We start from the raw sequence: 20,902 nt of genomic DNA on the forward strand, positions 1-20,902 counted from the left end.
ATGCATGGTTAAACTGACAGAACTTTTACCTTTATGTATCCATCCGTCATAACCTCATCTGCCTTTTCCTTTTTTTTTTTTTCATATTCCAGAGATTCGGAATGGTAATCTGAAAGCCATCCTCGGCCTCTTCTTCAGCTTGTCTCGCTACAAACAGCAGCAGCAGCAGGCCCACCGGCAGAACTCTCAGCCCTCTCTCTCCTCCAGCGCCCAGTCTCAGAGCACACACCCTCCCCTGAGCCATCAGAGCAGCGCCCCCGCACAGCTCAGCCACTCTCCGCATGGGACTCCTGCCGTCACAGCCCAGAAAGCAGCACAGGCCGAGATGCAGTCCAGGTTAGCCTCACTGGGAGTTTTGAAAAATGAGAAATACACCCAAGTTTGTCTTTGTATTCTTCACTTTCTTGCCGTTTCTGCTGCTCTAATCCATCATTGTGTCATCTCAATCTCCCTGTTGCCACTTCCTGTCATTTATAACCGTACACCTGACCTCTCTGTCTCTGTCCTCTTCCATATCTTCTCTCTTCTTCTTCTTCTTCTTCTTCTCCTCTAGGGATGGCTCTCAGAGTAAACTGCTCAAGTTTTCCCTTGGTCAGAAAAAGACCTCTAGGTCAGCTTCTCGTGAATTTCTCTTCTCTTGCACCTTCCTCTCTTTCCTCCTCCTTAACATTTCCTGTCCTTGTTTTGTTCCTGGAAAATAGGAAGGTAGAAATTGCCCCTAATCAAGGATAACATTTCACTGTACCGTAATGAAACCACTGTTGTATTAGTCTGTGATTAAGGGCAATCTCTACCACAAGCACTATCTATTATGCATGAGTGGTAGTGTTTAGCTGATAGGAACTAAAGCTGCAGGCTCTGTTTTCGGACGGGCTGTCTGTCTGGCAGCGCGCCTCATTTGGCAAACCTGCTAAATGGGCTGTGAAAGACCTTTAGATAACCCTTAAGTATGTGCGTGAGTGTTTGTGTGTGTGTGTGTGTGCACACCCCCCATATCATGTGAAGTTAATAATTAACACAAAAAGAATCTGTGGCTGGAGTTTGCATCTATAATATGACAATGTGGCGTTTAAATTCAAACTGAGCTTTGTTGATGCTCTTGACTTTTTGCATTTATATTCCTTCTTAAGCATGCACTGTCATATTATGTGTTAATCTGAGCAATGATCACGGATGTGGTTTTGCATGCTGTTCATCCCAGACTCTCTGTTTGCATTGCACCTGCCCCAAACCAGCTCATCTCCAAAAAAAACACAAAACAAAACACAAAGCAATAACTCCCCCTACTGGTCAATGTGTGCAACTACAAGATGGAGAGGTCAATTTCTCCTTGTGCTCTGCATCCAAACACTCAGCTTTTCGTCACCTTTTCTCTTTCAAAATCGTAAAGTGTACAGGGCAGCTGAAATCAAGCGGCATTTTAAAAAGAAAAAAAAAAGTCAGTGAGCGGCAGTTAACGCAAATTTGCATGGATTAATTACTCATCATTTACGTCCACATTTGTCAGTATAAATCGATGGCTTTGACACCCTCAGCCGTTTTTGACAAAATTTTAACTTCATCATCCACGTTTAAGTTTTGATATTCTGTTCATTACAGTGAACATTTCTTAAATGCACAGCTGCTCCAAAGGGAGAAGGTGGTAGACTGACTGGTCCAACTATAATTGGACGCCACATAATCTTTGGCTACGACAAAATAATGTGGTAAACCTTATTATCGTGGAATGGCTTGATAACTAACGGCTAGTCAAAGTGAATGGCACACCGGAAATTAGGGTTTATGTATTCAATGTATGTGAACGCAGAAAGAGAGCGAGGAGAGAGAGAGAGAGAGAGAGCTGTGATCTGCTTATCAGCATCCGCCTCGCCGTGCCAGGATGGTGATGATGTTGCTGCTGCTGAATTAGCATTTCATTAGCAGTCGGCGTGTCACGGCCTGGTTAGATTACACCTCGGCTCACAGACATCACCGCCGTCTCACAATATGGGACCAAGGTGTCAAAAAATCTCACCGAAGCTTATCTGTGGCCTGTATATCCGGTCTAATCCATGTGAGGAAATAAAGGAGCAGGCGTTGTAATCTGAGGCTGATGAGCTCAGAGTCCCCCGGGGAGCGGCACTCTGTCAGCCTGTCAGACCCACTCACACATGTCCACACTGCTGGGAGCTCATCTGTGGGTGCAGACCAGGAGGAGGGGCAAGAAAAGCAAACAATGGCTGAGTTTATATTTGGTCAACTCTGTGCATGTTCTTATCCAAGAAACTGACTTTAAAACAGAATATGAGATGACATCTTTCTGGAGGGGGGGGAATTATAGCAACATAAAAAGAAAACATGAAGAAATAGTGGAAGGGGCGCCTGTGGCATGGTGATTGGTTAATGAGTCCCGTGTGCTGAGGGTGTAGACCTGGAGGCGGGCGGTCGCAGTTTCGAGCCCAGCCTGTGGCTCCTTTCCCGCATGTCCTTCCCTGTGCTTTCTCTCTCCTCAATTTCAATTCTCAAAAATAACAAGAAAGTGTGTAGACTCGACCTTGCAGATCAACAGGAAGTCAAAAGCAGAAATCTGCATTTGTAAATCAATAAATTAGGTCAAAAGAGGTGATTATCATGAATTGAGAAACGCCCAGGTTGTAAGTAACCTGACCTTCTCTAGGCAGTTCATTAAAAGCTCGTTCATAACGGACAATCAAAGAACAAAAGCCAGATGAGTGCATAAACGGGATATTAAAAACCGTCATTTACTTTTTCAACATTTTTCTTGACCAACATAGAAGAACATAGAAGATATATTTCTCTCCTTTTTGACATATTTTCCTGCGTCTGAGGATATGTTGGCATTATTTTAGGCTACAACTTATACCAGGCGTTGTAGCAAATGCTCCGAGAAAATACAGGAAAAAAAAAAAAAAGCTCCTCCTTTGGTTGCTTTTTTTTTTAGTGCTCTGCCTGTTTGGATAAATAAAATTACATCTTCAATACTCCAGAACCTGAAGGGTCCATGTCATCTCAATCCAAGTTTAAAGAAACCCTCCTGCTTGTGTTTAGAAGTAGGAGACTTGATGTTTCTCAGAAGAAAGTGTTTCAAACCTGCGTAAACCGAACTGTGTTCCTGCAGTGTGTTGGATGAAGGCTTTAAATTGAATATTCTCCCTCAAACATTTTTCATCTCTGACTTTAACAAACTTAATATTTGTGCCTGTTTATGCCCCCTTTTCTTTCTTCTTTTCTCCTCTCCATCTATCTCCCTTTAAACTCTCCTTCAGACTTCCCGGCCCCTCGGCGAGGGTGTCCACTGCCGGCGGTGACATCCCTCCCAGAGGCTCGGTCAGTGCTGCTGGGAACCGACGCAGTCAGGGCTTCAGCGACAAGACCAAAGCCAACTCACACCTGAACAGAGGTAGGCCTCGTGTACAAACACAAACACACACATATGCAGTATATCTATTTTTATTCTTGGCTTTTAATGCAATCATAGCATCATAAAACTGACTGCTCTAAAAGAAATATCGCAGCACTTAGGACGAATTAAAGGTGATCTGTGAATCCTCTGGGTGCTTTTTGTTATTGCGGTAGAAAATACAAGTGAGCTCTGTTGCTTTGAGACCAAGAGAAGGTGTTAAAAACTGTGGCAAAAAATAATGAATAGCCCCCAGCATGCGGCGTGCACTGAAACAACTTATTGTGAAAACAGTAAGGAATACATGAGCGTAGAATCAAGATGTTTCCAGTGAGTGAGCGGCCTCATTTAATTTTTAACAAGGTTCCTTCATTTGATCCTGAACATTTTATAGAGACAGAAAGAAGAGGAAGAAGAAGAAGAGAGTGTCTCTCTCTTCTTTAGTGTTTGGTTGCTTTTATAAAAAAAAACATTCAGTTGTTGGATGCTGATGTAAATGCAGTAATGGGTTACTACCTAAATGAGGATGGACCAATATTCGTTTTAAATTATTTCAAAGGCCAGTGAAAAAAGTTGGGTTTTGAGATATGCTGTGAAAGAATTTATTCCAGAGAAGGCACGGTCGCCCCTGAGCTCAGAGGACCTGAGTGAACGTGTTGGGGTATAAGGGGTTAAACGTCCTGATAAATAAGAGGGAGCTAGACCATGCAGTGATTTAAAAACAAGTAATAGCATTTACTTGAGGTCGTCTCTCTAGGTTTGACTCCCAGTTACAGGAAATCCTGCAAAAGTTCCTCCTTAGAGTTCTGAACTTCTGGTTTCACATTATTTTGACCTTGATTCCGAGAAATTTACTTGTTTCTTTTTTCTGTCAGTTTGTTATTTTGAATTGAGCCCCAGCGTACCCTTGGGCTTCAGCTGCTATTGTTATGGAGCCACATGAATTAACGGGAGCAAAATTTAGAACACTTTGTTGTAAAACATTAAATTATGGTTGTTGAATTGACCTAAAACTGACCCAGAATGTGAGCGAGAAGAGATTGAAACAGCAGACTTTCCTACAAAATACAATCTTTGCCTCGTTCAATGCTGCAAGAGGCAGAATTTCAAGGTTGTAGACTTGATATACGTTGCTTAAGTGTTTGATGTATTCAGGCTTTCACCAACTATACCAAATATTTCTGACACAGCTGTTCATCTCTTGTGCTGAAGATTCAAAAGAGTTTCATGTTTATCCAAAGAACGGCATCCCTGAAAGGAATGCACCCACTCTGCTGATCTGTTAATGTCTGTTAAAAGAGATAATGAGAATGTGAGATAATGTAGGGAAACAGGAGGTCGTTCCGGTCTGGTAGCTGGAGAGGTGCCAGTTCACTTTTGAGCACTGCTGGGGTGCCCTTGAGCAAGGCACCTAAAGCCCCAGCAGCTCAGGAGCGCTCGCTGTGTGCAGCCCCCTCACTCTGACATGCCTCCATTAGAGAATGTCCACAGGATCCTGTTTGTGCATGTGTGTGTATTTCAGCCTATGTGTGTGTAGCATGTTCAACAACAGAGTGTAAAGATGAATTTCTGCTCGCAGGATTAATAAAGTATATCTCATGTTATAAATGAAACAGGCAAACACAGTGCAGCAGCACACTGTTCCACTCCCATTTACTCTGCGAGAATCATGAACAGACATATTATCTGTCTTATGTTTGCATTCGAGTCAGATTTGTACACTCAGGAGTCTATTCCAAATTGCTCTGACCCAGTTTAACTCCTTCTGCACAGTGTTAATGCTCTGCAGCAAACACACTGTGTGTGTGTGTTTGACAGTTTTTATTTAGTTAGAGCAGTGTTGAAATAGCTTCTGTCACAGCTCAGTGGGCCAAAGCTTTATATAGACTGTGTTAGTGTTCTCAGTCTAAACTCATTACCCTGCATGAGACAGAGAGTTCTGACCGCCCAGAGAGAGAGAGAGAGAGAATCATTGGCATGAAAGTGTTTGTCTGTGTGTGTGTGTGTGTGTGTGTGTGTGTGTGTGTGTGTGTGTGTGTGTGTGTGTGTGTGTGTGTGTGTGTGTGTGTGTGTGTGTGTGTGTGTGTGTGTGTGTGTGTGTGTGTCAGAGCGAGTGTCTGTTGTCTGTGTTTAAACAGTGACAAATTAACAGGGAGCAGCACTGTGGGGAACTTATTCTGATGTGCAGCACTGTTGGAGAAAGGGAGCTTTTTAATGGAAAGTTTAGTGTTGATGAACGTGGTTGGAGAACAAAGTGAACGTGGTAGAGTTAAAGGAATTGAGACATTTGGGGAAGTTTGTTTATATTCATTTGTTGCTGAGAAAAAGAGGGAAAGATGGAAACAACTCCCACACATGTGCTAATGAGCTACAGCTAGGCATCGGTGTATGAAGTCGATGTTTCAAGGGTCATTCAGCGCTTTACCGCTGGATAGAGTTGAAAATCAATGGGAGAGAGAGAGTGGGTAATGACATGTGGGAAACCAGTCACAGGCTGGATTTATTTATATAGCCTCTGCACATTGGGCGTGCAAACTAACCACTAGGCCACCGTCTCCCCTATTTAAATGTTTAAATTATCTTCTTCTGCAGAAAAGCTGTGAAAGAGGCAAACAGCTCACCTGGCTCAACATAAGGTGAACGGACTGTACCTTTAAGAACCTTTAAACTTGATTTATCAACAGATTACATCTTATTTGTTCGATAGAGGGAAAACACAATTATTAAAACCTGTTCAATTATATTAAAAATAACTGTACAGTCATGTTATAGATTTGCTAACAAGGTTCAGAACCCCTCGTGTATCAGGAGTAAAAGATGAAGCAGTAATTGTAGAAGTTTGTTAGCATGGGGTGTAGTACCCTTCTGTATAAAGAGAAAATATTTCAGTATCTGCATTAAAGTGAAGTGTTTATTTTTCAGTCTTTGTGTTTTACGGGAGTTTTACATCACGGCTGATGGCCACCCACCCCGAGTCTGTCTCTGCTTGAAGTTTCTGTTTGTTTGAGGAGTTTTCTTCTCTGCCACTGTCGCCAAGTGCTCGCACATTATTTGCTCTCATTCTGTGACATTATGAAGAGATTATAAAGAGATGCAGTCTGGAGCTGCTCTGCATGAAAAGATGCCTGACTGAACTTCTGTTATGTTTGGCATTATAGAAATTAAATCAACTTGACTGGATTAAGTCGGCAAAGTTCCTCAAAAAAAGACCAAAGCTCATCTAGAAATCAGATCCACTTTGTTAAAAATGGTTTAAATTAACAGAGTAATTACCTCATAAGGTGTGTGTGTGTGTGTGTTTATGAATGTGTGTTTAAGACTTGTAGGCATTATAATTAAGAGCAGGTATGAGTTTCCCTTTTCAACCCCCCTCCTCCTTACCCTGTTGTTGTAATGCTGCTAAGCCCCTGCCCACTGCCACAGCGCTGCACTCCTCCCCCTCCTCCTCCTCCTCCTCCTCCTCCTCCTCCTGCACTCTGTGGATGGTTGGCCATGGTTTGGACCTCTTCCCTCCTCTCCTCTCCTCTCCTCTCCTCTCCTCTCCTCTCCTGTCCATCTCCTCCTCTCCTTCTTTCTCTCTTCCTCTTCTGGACGTCTGCAGCACCCATGAGGTTTGTCAGCATGCTCTTGTAGCTGGTTTTGAACCTGTGTGTGGGTTTAAGGTTCAGATGTTTAACCTGAGCTTTACATTTAACACTTACAGGTTGTTTCACTAGTTTGTTAATGCTGTTGTTGTTGGAGGATATGAACGTATTTACATTTTTGTGATGCCATATTGGAGGATTCTAAAGTGAACATTTCTCATGAAGGATTGTAGAAGTTGTTGCACTTTTTGCTTCACTTGGTGTGAAACTTGACACTGATTTAGATTGTGTTCATAGCTTCAAGGTTTCATTAAAATGTGTCTATTTTTGAATAGACTTCAATTCATTGCCTTAAAATTGAATATTGGGTCATACATGCTAGTCATTGCTGGATGTTATGCGCGCTTGTTGTGAGACAGTGTTGCTGTATGTTCATTTGGTTCGGGGACACCTGCAGCCTGCTTCCATTGTGGGGCCAGATCTGCTCTGTGTCAATGGCTGTGACACCAGAAAGGAGTCACGTCACTGCACGGCTGTACAGTAAGGAGACAGACCTGAATCTTCTCTTCTGCTTCGTGTTAACACAAGGTGACAGAGTCTGTGTGTCCACAGAGTGACACAGAGCAGAGAGACGCAGGCAGGCACAGAAAGCTAAGGGCACCTGTGTGTTTGTGTGTGTGTGTGTGCACGCTTCTGCAGCCCGTGTGTGTGTGTGTGTGTGTGTGTGTGTTTGTATGACCACCAGTGCCTCTCCTAAATGAATTGCTCTCTCTAAATCTGATGAGCTGTAGCGTCACTATTTGAGTGTATTCATGTGGAGAAACTTTAAAAAGTTTCAGTCTCGGCACAAAAGCCGGCTGTCCCTCTCACTTTTTGGAGCACAATGACTGAGGAGAGCGAGCGAAGAGGAGAGAGCGGGCTGCCGAAATCACAACGCGATGAGTAAGCAAACACCTGCGGCTTCAAACTCTGTGCCAATCTGATGTGATTTGTGCAGATTTTTAACAAATTAAACGTCAATGGAGGAATGAAATTAAGCTGACCGAGGAGGGAAGAATCTCTCTCACAATGCTCTCTCTGTGTGCAGCACATGTGGGAAACTTTCTCTGCAGCTTGACATGTTTTTTTTTTGTTTTTTTTTCAGTCTTGCTTTATGTGGTTTGTATGTAAGTAGAGCATTTTCAGGTCAGCAATTTGGTCACTTACTGACTGAGAAAGGTTTAGCTTTATGTCTTGTGACCGGTGCAAACATAAGAGCAGTCGGAGGGGCTTGTGATGTCTGAACAGTGTCAGCCAATTTGACGCTACCTCTTAAGCATTTACTGCCTGTTAGTTTGTGTGTTTGCTCCGCTCACTGGAGCAAAACTGCATCGAGGTTAAAGCATTTGAAGTCGTCAGGCAGAGCAAACATCCCCCTTTCTCTTCAACCCGACGTGCATGCACACAAAGAAAAGTGTTGACACTTGTGTGACATTGCATGCTTTTTCCTTAGCTGCACACATGCATTAACACACAATTGCACACGCACGGACACATGAGTGTGACCATCCATGTAACGAGCTTTGGGTCCACTTTGGCTGATTTCCCAAACACCTTGATGTTATCAGGAGGCTCAGAGAGGGGGAGACAGGTTTTTTTTTTTTTAATGGTAGACAGGAACTTAAGTGGTGGTCTTTTCCCCCTTTGGCTACTCATCTACTGTCATCTTCTGCTCTGGGTTTTATTCTCTAATGACTGCTGTTATTAAGCACTTGAGTCGTAAACACTTAAATTCTTTCAACATGTTTTGTGAAGCAGACGGCTAAAGCGTTGCAGTTTAAGAGGGGCAGTGGGAGGTTTTTTATTTCCAGGATTCGGGCCCCAAGGCTGCACAGGGTCATTAGGTCAGTGACCCATTCGGTTTGCATGTTAGGACTGCAGTGCTGTGTGTTTATTTTTTTGAAGGAAAGTGCTTCCTCGATCGCATTAAGTGCCCTTAATTGGAAGCTGGTTTAAAAAAAATGCTGCCAGATTAGGGACAGATTAATCCAATGTGATAATGTAAGGTTATATTAATTTGTTGCAGGTCTGTATCCATGTGACAGTATTTGTAGTTTGTTGTCTATAAATGTGAACTTTCCACTGTTTCAGGAAGTTGTGCCAAAAAAGAAGACATGTGCGCCACCCTGTGGCCGACTCACAAATGATGTTTTCACACATGCACAAAACTCCTGAAAACGTGCTCAAATATGCAGGATGTGCAAAGATTTCAGGGGCAGAGTCGACTGTATGTGTGCCAATGGTTAATATGTAAAAAGAGCAGTTTGAAAAGAACAATCAGTTTTTAATCATTAGTGATTTATGGACCTCATTGCAGGTTTGCCTCAGATGATTTGATAAAATCCTAGTTTCCATTCCATAAAAGACGTTTCTTGCTAATAACACAGTTGATTGCAAAATAGATTATAAACCATTTATTTATTTTTCATGCAGTATACGATCATAATCTTATTCCAATGCAATGGAAAGCAGACCTTTTCATGGATAAGAATTGGCAACGGGTGATATTTAGTCTGCTGAGCTCAAAGGTACATTTGCAGCTGATGATGTGCTAGCAAAATTCAAAGTTTTTCAGCTGCTGTCCAGTCATCAAATTCGCTCGACCCTGCACATATTATACGCTGACCCCAGTACAACAATGACGTTGGTTTAAACTAAGTTGTGTAAACTGTACACAGAGGCATTGACTGAGTCTCAGTTGCTTGATTACTCATTTTAGACACAGGCTGATGCATTGTCCAGCATTACATCACAGCTGTTCACAGACAGTTTCACTGGAACTTAAAGACAAGTGTTTGATTGTCAGTATAAATCCTAGAGCAACTCAGACTCCATCCACCCAGACCATAGTACGACAAACTTTAATCTGTCTCTTAAGTTTCTGACTCATGTGTTTTTGGAAGCGTTCAGTCTTGTTAGGCATGGTTGTTTGGAGGTTTTGAGTCCACATCACTGCAGTGTCACTTCTGACCCAACACGTTGAAGATTGACCACCTTCCCTCACCCATGGCAACCCAACTGGAGCGTGTCAGCCCCGGTCACTGGGTCCAGTCATGACAAGGACCAGCTCTCCCAGTGTCCAGGGCCTCTCCATGTCCTGCATTTCTCCTTCTGTTCCTTTCTGACCCCAAAATCCAAGCTGACCCCATTCACGGTCAGCACAGCACAGTCTGTCCTGCTAGCCCACATCAAAGCTTCACTCATCCCTAACCTGTAGTGCCAGTCCCCCTCTTATTCTCCCTGCCTGCTCCAGAATCACAGCAGGTCCCCCCTCATTCAGCCGCCTCCAATTGGAAGCCAGCTATTAGCAACCTGACCCACTTTCCCGATTGCTAACTGCTAGCACGGCTAATTGAGCTCTAATCACTTCCTAATGGCTGCATTGTTTCTGGCTGCTCTCGCTAAATGCTAAACAGGGGGAGAGTGGAAAGGCGGCGAGCGAGTGCCTATTTCCAATTAGGGCATGAAAGGTGCCGTAAAAGTGAAATAATGTGGAGAGCCAGTGAGAGAGGGGTAAACAAGCAGGCTGAGAGTTTAATATTCAGAAGATGACTTACTGAGACCTTATGAATAACATGTGATTTTGGCATTTATCGTCAGCATGAATGAGAGAAAACATGAACATGGTGAGAGTTATATGATCATTGAGCGATATTAAAGACAGAATATGTGAATATAAGATATTTTTAGTAGCATCCACATGTATTGAGCACCAAAAGTCTCTGTTTTTTTAAACAATTAGAAAGGAAAGTGCATAGAGTGGGATTAATCTTCAATTTTTTTTCTCTAAATTTTGAAGAGTTGTCTAAAACCAAATCCTTGTGGGGGGCTGGATGGCCAAGTGGCTGTGTCATGCACCCCATGTACAGGTACAGACCATGTGGTCCTCGACGGTCGTGGGCACAGGTCCGGCCTCAGCCCTTTGCTGCATGTCGTCCCCCACTCTCTTTCCTCCCAACATTTCCTGTCTCTCTCTCTTTCTCTCTTCACCTGTTCTATCTAATAAAGGCAACAAAAAAAAAAGTGACCTAAAAGAAACTTACTTCTTTATGCTAGTAACTTAGCTTGATTCTGTTCTTTCAATATAATGTATCTTCATCAAATTGTTCTATTTCATTGTCATTGTATCACTTTCAATTGCTTTCTGGTTGAGAGGCGACTGACTCTACCAACTGGGGGGGGGGCTGACTACAGTGTAAAAATCCAGGGCAATAAAACAGATAACGGATGAATACGAGAAAGAAAACCCTAAATACATTAAAGAAAATCCGATTTACTTCAATTGTTTAATAAGGTTGACTTGTACTCCAGAAATCTGTTGGGCTGCTGTGAAACTGCGATTACTCGGGAGTGACTCAGACTTTGAAGTCTCATGAATTAACAAAAAAGGTATTGTTTAGATGAGGAGTTTTTTTGCAGAGTATTAACAACCTTAACTCCCACGGGTCTAATGTTTCCACAGTCGTATGAAAAGGCGCAGCAGCAGCAGCAGCAGTGACTGGGAATAAATATAAGTCTTTGTGTGTGTATGAAGTGAAGTCAGAGCGCTAAGTTGCAACGGATCTGTTATGGTTATTTCCACTCTTAGCCCGCTCTCTCTCTCTCTCTCTCTCTGAGTGGCCGTTGGTGTGGTTTGAATATTCAAATGTTACTGGTCTGAACTCTGTGCTGCTGGGAGCACCACAATGACAAACCTCAGCATAGTCTTTAACAGTGAGAACAGAGACCTGCAGCAGGGAATTCAGCTCTTGTCTTGCTCCTCCAGTTCTGGGTAAGTCTGCTTGTTGAGATGCTGCTGATTTACTTGGTGCAGGTCATTTCTCTTTGATCGATAAACTCATCATAGCAGTGATGTATGGGATCATGTTTAGTCTGCAAAACGCTCGAATCTCTGCATCAGCAGGTCAAAATGCACATGAATCTCTTGCTTGTATGCAAAAGGGAGTTCATATGACCAGACAGTGATTCTTTGTGAAGCAGAGGGACGCTGCCCAAAAGCAGTCCATATAAGTCCAAGCCTTATAAGAGCTTCTCAGCTCGGCCTGCTTGGCAAGACTTGAAAGCACTTGAGCCTGCTCCTCATTGTTTTTATAAACAGTTAGTGATGGGCTCCTCTCATTGTTAGTGCGGAGAGCTTTATCACAATTTTGGTGGCTAGCCCAGAGAGAAATGGTGGCACGTTTGGCTGGATCCGCACAGACCACCTCCAGGCCCTTATAAGGCCACTTTGTGTGGGGTCGAAGTAGACTCAGCATCTGCCTTCTCTTCTCTCCCCCCCCCCGAGGCCCTCCCTCTTATTCAGGCTCTTCCTCCTCGTCTCTATACCTTCCTATCTTGTTGTTTAATAAATTGTCTTTTCCCCCCTGTTGCAGATTCCTCAGAGGGCTTGACCTCACAGCCTTCGGTGATGACTGAGCATGCTCCGTCGTCCGCACTGACCGTCAGCTCCTCCACCAGCATCCCAGCTGCTACCTCCGCCCTGAGTCCTCCCCCGTCTTCGTCGTCCTCCTCGTCGTCTACAGCCATCCCCCAGCCCAACAGCAACAGCAAGCCCTGGAGGAGCAAATCCATGAGCTCTAAGAACGCCTCCTCTCCTTCCACCAGCACCTCGGCGTTGTCCGCCATGCAGTCAGTAAAGCAGGAGAAGGAGTCCTCCAGTAAGGCTGCACCGGCGAGTGACGCTCCTCCTAAGGTTGTCGCTCAGAAGTCGATGCTGGAGAAGCTAAAGCTCTTCAACAGTAAAGGAAGCTCCAAATCTTCCAGCTCCTCCAATGGAGTCGGGGCTCAGACTGATAATGCTGCCCTAGCCAGGCAGCTCAGTGCGGGGCAGGTGGAGAGAGCTGAGACAGGCTCCAACACCGACCCCCTGGAGGACAATGACGGCAACGTACGGCCGGGAATGAACGGTGCCAGTAATGGGACGGCTTACGGGTCTGCGCCCTCAGCAGGTACGACTGTCGCCACAACCGCCAGCAGCCCCAAAATCGCCCTGAGGGGCATTGCCCAGCGCACTTTCAGCAGAGCTTTAACTGCCAAGAAGAGCTCCGTCAAAGGCACAGAGAAAGAGAAGGACAGAGGGAAGGACAAGGAGAAAGGGAAGGAGGTGGGGAAACGTGTCTCAGTCCCTGACAGGACCGAGCTCAGGGGGGAGGAGCCTAAAGAGGAAGCGGCACCTGTAGCTGCAGACACAGACAGTTCAAGCAAAAGGACCTCTAAAATCACCAGCTTCATTCCCAAGGGGGGTAAAGTGGCCAAAAAGGAGAGCTCCACCCCTGCACACAGCGGAATACCAAAGCCAGGAAGTAAAGGAGTCGGAGGGAAAGCTTCCTCAGCGAAGGAGGCGGGGGAGAGGCCTCGGAGCATGCGGCTAGGAGGGGGTCTAGTCATGCACCGCAGCGCCCTGGACAGAGACAGAGACAGAGACAGCAGACACTCCAGCTCCACTTCCAGCCTGGCCTCCACCGAGGGAAAAAGCAGCGCCGCCACGGTGGCAGGAGGAGGCACTACACAGAGCACAGCCAGCAACACTGTCAGCGTGCAGCTACCTCAGACTCAACAGCACCACAGCCACCCCAACACGGCCACCGTTGCACCTTTCATGTACAGGTGACACCACTTATAATTAATTAAAATGAATGTTTTTGGCATTGTGGGTAATGTAGGCTGCAGGTTTATGACGATGAAAAAGAGATTTAGGCTGGGAGTGAGATCCATTTTTCAGCATTTTCAAGATTTTTGACACCAAGTGGTTAAAAAAACGGTAGCAGGAAAAAAAATCCTGATGGTTGGACGTGGCTCCCAGCCTGAATAACCCTGGTTTTAACCCTAACCCTTCATTTTATAGTTGTCACATTTGTTGGATTTCATACTTTGACAGCTGGTAAAAGTTGGAAATCTAAATCCATCCATGTGTGCAAACCCAGAGCAGTCACATCTGTGCATGCACATGTGCGTGTGTGTATGTGCAGAGTGTACTTTCTCCACGTGTGTGCTCATGTATCTGTGCAAATATGTTCTGATGTTGTGTGCCTCTGACCTCTGGTCCTGCTCCCAGTGTGATAAGGAAGGCGGTCCCCCTCGTTCTCAATGAGGCCTTTCTAGCAGAACCTCATTAGCCCTCCTGACGCTTCCTGTGCTGCTGCCCTCTCTCCCTCTGTACATCCTGACCTGCAGCTAACTGACCCCACCTCTCCAAACACCCCCCATCACTTTGCTGTATACCTGTCAGGTAGCATTAGCAGCAGGATTACAGCACCTCCACCTGTCAGGAAGAGTATGTTTGACAGAAAATAGGAAAAAAACGTATTGTATTATGTATTTAATGTTCAATTTGACTTTTTTTAACTCCTGCAAAAGACTGGATATAACAAGAAATAAAGCTGAAGTTAAAAAAGACATAAAAGTTGTGAATGCATGAAAATAATCTTCATTTTGAATCGTTATTAGCTCGGGAAATCAGACTTTAGAGACATTTTGGATGCTAACAATCCTTGCAGTTGTGTGAGAGGTGCTCATTGGCTCAGACTGGCTCACAGAGAGGGTGCACAGTAGCCAACGGGGCTAAAGTCTGAGATCAGGCAAAGGATGTGTGTCACCCAGGCATTCAGACGTCATCGTCTCAAAATGCACTAGTCGGGGCAGCGGCTGTACTCTATTGATTTTATTCTTCAAAGACAAGCGTCACTGGCATTCAGGGCTTAGCATGCGTTCATTTCAGGACCCCCCCCCCCACCAGTCACAAGACTTCACACAGCAGATTTAACTTTAATCAGGTTTATCCCTCTTTCGTGACAATTTGCTGAATATTAGGCCTCTGCTAAATGCACAATAATTCAGAATCGATGATATGCCCCCTCTTTGATCCCTTGCATAATTTGTTTTCCCAGGTCCCAAACTGATGGCGAGGGGACGGCGAACACCGAGACCGGCTCAGGAGGAATAGGAGGGGACGTCTCCTTCAACAAGAGCGGCCAGCTCTCCATCGAGGACCTATCAGGTGGGAGCTCACTTACAGACCAGGGTCAGAAACATGTGTTATTGTTCTGGCTTTAGTTTTTAAGCCTGTTTCTTTTGTCTCTTGCTCAGGGGAGGACCCAGAGACGAGGCGGTTACGTACGGTAAAAAACATCGCTGACCTGCGGCAAAACCTGGAGGAAACCATGTCCAGCTTACGGGGAACTCAGGTCTCACACAGGTAAGAGTCGAATGCATGACGGTTTCACTTGGACGCTTCCTGCTCTGTTTTTGAAGAAGGTTTCTGTTGGATGATTATGTTGACCTCTTTAACATCCTTATTTAGATTTAGATATTGTGATTCATTTTATTGTAAACTTTTTAACATGTAGGAAAATGAAATCTCATCTCAGGTGAGTTACACATACAGTGGGTGACAGAAGAATTCATGATGGATGTGTTACAAACTGTAATCCTCAATACAAGCCGTGCATGTTGTGTTTTTTCAAAATGCCTTGGAAATGTAAAGAGACGTAAAAAAAATGGAGTAAAGGGAATTAATTAGGGATGGTAAAAGTCAAAGCATTATTCAAGTGGGTGAAAGGTTTCATTTTCACCTTGTCAATCCAGCATTGTTCATAATAGAGTTTATAAAACGAGCTGCAAGTGGCAAACAAAACTCCACTGTTTGGGGATCATCAAAGTGTAGCGCCTTTCAATAGCTGCCACGGCTGAGTGGTAAACAGGCTAAATCAGGCCAAATGTTTGGGATTTGTGTCAGCAGCTGAGCTGCCTCTTGGTCAGCAGACTGTGTCTGTCCAGGCTCACAGGTATTACCTTTTTTTTTTTTTTTTGCCGTCTCATCCTTCTTTTGAGGCATGTTTCACTTTGATCACAGTGCATGTCCTTCACGTTGGCTTGGATTCAGATTAAGCTTTAATCTGGGTCCCTCTTTCAGAATTTTGACCTCTGGTCCGGCCTCACGTCTCAGTGCTGACCCGGCTGTCTGGATTTAGTTTTCCCTCTGTTGTGAAGTGACTGTGTCCTTTTTTGTTGTTATCTACACTAACAAAGGAGCTCTTCACTTTACTTTCTACCTGTCTGTGCACCTGGCCAAGGTTGGCCTTGACCCATGAAGCAATCCTTGTGGTTTTTTGTTGTGATCCATATTTGTGATCTCCATTATTGGACAGTTTTAGACAATTATCGGAGAAAACTTGTATTTATTTAAAGCTACACTTTGAGATCTACCTCAAGGTCATGAGCAGGAATCATTTACTGATTTTCTATATCTGAGTATAACTGAGATTAATATTTGAGATATAAAGAATAGAAAATAAATACCAATTATTTCATCATGGATTTCTCAGATCTGTCTGCACCTGTTTTACAAATCTACTTAGAAATAAAGCTTCAAACAGAGGGAGCAGCCAAATCAGCAGTGCAGGGTTAAGTATCAGTGAGAATACATTTCACTGACTCAAATATTAAGCAATATTTTTCATTGAGCTCAGGCCAATGAAATGTTCAGTACCAAGAACTAGAGCCTGACCGTTAGGGGATTTGTGGGGCCGATACCGATACCGATAATTGGGCGAGAAGAAAATCTGATAGCGATATATCGGGAGATATCTTTCTTTGATCTACACATTTATTACATTGATCCCTCGAAAGCAGTTGTCAAACACTTGTGGATAAGATATACATTATAATGAAGACGAGATGGTCACTCATCTGGAAAGTAACTGAGCATGAATGTGCATCACCGCTTGACATTCTGAGAGTGATAATAATTGTTATAATCCATACAGCGCCCTCTGCTGGTGAAAGAGACTGAAACTCAAATAAAATGCGATTTGACTGCTGAATAAATCTAGTTATATCGGCACATATCTACGATACAATTACCCGACACCGATAGTAACTGGATAAGCTAATATCAGCTGATATTATCGACTGGACGATTAATCGGGCTCTACCAAGAACAAGGTTGGGGCTATATGCATGCAATGAAGTAACTGCCAGCAGGGCTTCACGAGAGACAAACCTCAGGGTTTAAAAAAGATACATATTTAAACTAGAATATATTTCTTCAGTTGAGTTTATTTACCACCAAAGATAGCGAAGATGTGCGTGAACCATCCATTGCAGAACTTAAATTAGTCCATTACAGCACTGAGTGAGTGTCAGGCCTTTTCCTTTCTCTGCAAATTAAAATTATAATAACCTTTTAAAAAAACAACCAACATGTAAATATAAGTGTTGTTCACCATGTTTGATTAACCTCTAGACGAGTGTTGAATGAGAGTTTATATTTTGTCTCTACCCGCTCAGCACCTTGGAAACCACGTTTGATGGCAACGTCACGACAGACGTCAACAGCGGTGGAGGAGGCAGCAATAACAGCGCGGGGAGTCGGAGCATCCTCAGCCTCACTTCTACCCGCCCCTCCCTGTCGTCATGGCGACTGGGTCAGTCCAGCCCTCGTTTGCAGGCGGGCGATGCCCCCTCTATGGCGAACAGTTACGGGGGCCGGGCGGCGGGCGGGCAGGGAGGGCGATACCTCTACCCCGGGCATCTCAGACGGCAGCTGGCTGGCCGGGGAGGAGCCCTCTGCAGCGTGGACCTCGGAGACAGAGCCGGAGACGACATGGACCTGGACAGCATCTCCATGGAGGTCACAGGATACATGAGCGACGGAGACGTGCTGACCAAGAACGCAGCACGCACTGATGATGTCACCAGCGGGTAAGAAGATTTTTTTACTGAGGATGCTTTTTAATCCTACACACAGATTGTTATAGTTGTAAAATAACTGATGTATGGATTGACAGGAAAAACTACTCAAACACAGTTTTGGTCATAATGAGAAGTTCAGTCCTCCAGTATGAGAACACACTGTTTGTTTTCATCCTCATAATTAGAAAAGCTTTGTGTTTTTTGCATTGTTGGCTGCACAAGACAAGCATCTTGACTACGTCACGCTGGGATCAGAGAAGACTAGCCACAGGCATTTCTTTTTTCAAGATTTATTTTTAGGGCTTATTGGATTTATTTAGGACAGTGTGTGACAGAGTAAGAAATCGGGGAGAGAGTGTGTTGAATGACATGTGGGAAAGGAGCTGCAGTCCGGCCACCAGCTGGGAGGACCATAGCATCCGTACATTGGGCGGGACGTAACCGCTAGGCCATCTGCGCCCAAATATCCTTTTTTTTTTTTTTTTTTAACCATCAACAATTTAAGGAAAATAAAAAGTGATAATTTAAATGTCAATCACAAGTTACAACACTCACCCTCAGAAAATGAAAGTTTCATGCAACATGTGCGATCTCTTTTGTTGATCAGTGGAGGAAGACACCAACTCATCATGTTTCAAATGATAACTTATTTATAACTCCAGCTGCGGTGCACTTCATGAAGAGTTGCTTACTTGATGCACTGAGCAATAACCAAGTTAACACAGAGCCTGATTTTGTTTTATACTGTATATCGCATCAAAAACTGCTAGGTTTCTTTTGACTCTGCCTTTGTATTTCATTGGACCATTCCAGCACAGGACTGACCCAGAGACAGACAACCACACACGTACACTCGTACTTACTGACAATCACCATGTTCATGATATCAGATCATTCAAATCAAGTATGATTGATTTCTTATCAAACAAAAAACAGATTAAATAGAGAAAAAAATCAATATCAATACATTCATTTAATTTATATGGACACATAGGTAGACTGTGAGTTATTTCCAATGCTCACCAGAAGAGGGCAGTAGTGTGTCCTCTTCTCTGCAACTGCCAGATAACATCCAACAGTCAAGCCTCAGTGTTGTAAGCAACATTTATTCTGCACAGTTAAGTTCCCACAAGTATCCCATCCGTGTGTGTGTGTGTGTGTGTGTGTGTGTGTGTGTGCGTACAGTAATGCTGATACACTGATAACCTGTTTATTTGCTCCCTTAAAGCCACTGTCCGTGTTGTAACAGGCCCCCATGCATACCTGGGCTGTCACACTGTGCAATTTAAACCTCTATGCTCATCGTTATTATCAGATGAAGTTCTAAAAGGCGCCAACTCGCCCTCAGATGGCATCGCAAAGCCAGAGACACCAGGGTCTGCTTCAGGGATTGAGTCAAGTTCTAATGAATGCAAATCCCCCCCCTCACAAAAAAAAAAAAAGAAACCTATGAGCTCATCTAAGAAAGGCGATAAGAAACCCACATCTCTTAAAAGCTTGAGTGGGAATGACTTCCTCTGGGCTCTCTGGATTTGAAGTGATTCAGCAGCCCTCAGGCTGCTGCAGCAGTCGAGGGAGCAAAGTGCTCTTGAAGTACTTGATATGTCTGAATCCGTCTGAGCAGACAAAAGGCCGAGCCACAGGCACACCTGGACAGGCGAGTGATTGAACAGGTGAGCAGAGACTTTTGCTTGCTTGAAGACATCCAGACACCCAGGCTGGCTAAAACTAAGAAAAAGGCAAAGGCAGATATAATCAGAATCAGGAATACTTTATTAATCCCCAGGGGTGATTTTGGTCGTGTCAGTTGCTCTTTTACACATAAAAAAGGACATAAAAATAAAAAGGGATTTCAAAAATGTTAAGCAAAAGCAGAGGATTGAACAGCACAGATGTTAGATACGATACGCTTTATTGTCCCTTTCACCTAACCCTGAATTGCTCCTGCTGCTTCCTACGACGCATGCATGTGTATGTATGGATTAGTCACTTCTGATGGTCACTTCACACAGCAGCCTCTGACATCAGTGTGTGAATGTGTAGGTGTGATCTGCAGTGTAAAAGTTCTTTGACTAGTCAGAAGACTAGGAAAGCACTATACAAGTTTAAGTCCATTTAGATAATAAGATAATATGCATATCAGGAATAAAAGTCCTGTATATTTAGTCAAATAGCCCTACGCTACTGTATTTCTATGTTGGCCATAACAGTCGTACTAGTGGCAAATATTTAAAAGTTTAAGAACCACTCGGTCGAGGGTCCAATCAGTTGAGCGTCTAAGGGTTAAATAATCACTGACCTGTTGTGATCACTGACCTGTTTACATGCAGCACTGCACACTCGAAAATAAATAAATAATAGATAGATGCTGTAGATAGTTTGTGCTGCATTTGATGATTATCTTCATGTTTAATTTCTCTCTCATTGAGAAGTTTATCAATAATTGAGTCCAACATTTGTAGACGTCTTTGTGTAAAATGCCTTTCACACAAGGTGAAGCATTCTAAACAGACACAGATGGATGACATCCCCCCCCCCTCCCCCCTCAACCCCTCATACCCCTCCACCCCCTCTCTGAACCCTCAGGCTGTGCAGCGGTTAGCTCCATCACAATCCTGTTAGCACCCACTAACTGCTTCTCCCACACATGGGGATGGAGGGGGGATGTTAACAGCAGTATATCTCACAATACAACTCTTTACCTTCACTTTAAAGTAAAGCAGAGTAAAGGAGGAGTTCACAAAAAATCTCCAAAGAAACGTTCTTGTACCTGTAGTGGCGTCAAGACATGCAGACATTTTTGGATTATTTGTCGATCTTACATGATCTCTGACATGTTTTCTTTTTCCTGAGTAGAATGGAGGTTAATGGAGTCTGTTGTTGCATGATCCTGCAACAGTGAGAACCTGCATGCAGGAAATTGAATGGCAACATTTTTTCTTTCAAAGGCAAAAAGAGATAGTCTCTTAAAGTCATTCAAAGGTGCATAAAGAGAGTGTTTTGAATCCGTTGATGCACTTTCTGATTCATATAGAGAGAGATTGGGATGCATGCATTATAACTGTAGTTTTGACTGATCCAGAGCAGTATATAAAGATGAATTAGCGACTGTGTAAGATATATTTTTTACAATTTGCATGGTAAGGTACAAAATAGATAAAGAGCTGAGACTTAACGAGCTGCTCTT

At 43.8% G+C, this 20,902-nt stretch overlaps 1 protein-coding gene across 1 annotated transcript in view; it reads left to right on the plus strand.

The window, feature by feature from the left end:
- nav2a (neuron navigator 2a) overlaps positions 1 to 20,902 on the plus strand; it is a 125,839-nt gene that overhangs the window by 47,739 nt on the left and 57,198 nt on the right. The window contains exons 5-11 of the mRNA XM_065952651.1: positions 93 to 336; positions 554 to 610; positions 3,267 to 3,400; positions 12,396 to 13,629; positions 14,910 to 15,019; positions 15,109 to 15,217; positions 17,311 to 17,724. Coding sequence (XP_065808723.1) covers positions 93 to 336; positions 554 to 610; positions 3,267 to 3,400; positions 12,396 to 13,629; positions 14,910 to 15,019; positions 15,109 to 15,217; positions 17,311 to 17,724 — 2,302 coding nt within the window. The remainder of the gene's footprint in view (positions 1 to 92; positions 337 to 553; positions 611 to 3,266; positions 3,401 to 12,395; positions 13,630 to 14,909; positions 15,020 to 15,108; positions 15,218 to 17,310; positions 17,725 to 20,902) is intronic.

The sequence above is a fragment of the Labrus bergylta genome, chromosome 3, assembly GCF_963930695.1.
Source record: "Labrus bergylta chromosome 3, fLabBer1.1, whole genome shotgun sequence".
Lineage (NCBI taxonomy): Eukaryota > Metazoa > Chordata > Actinopteri > Labriformes > Labridae > Labrus > Labrus bergylta.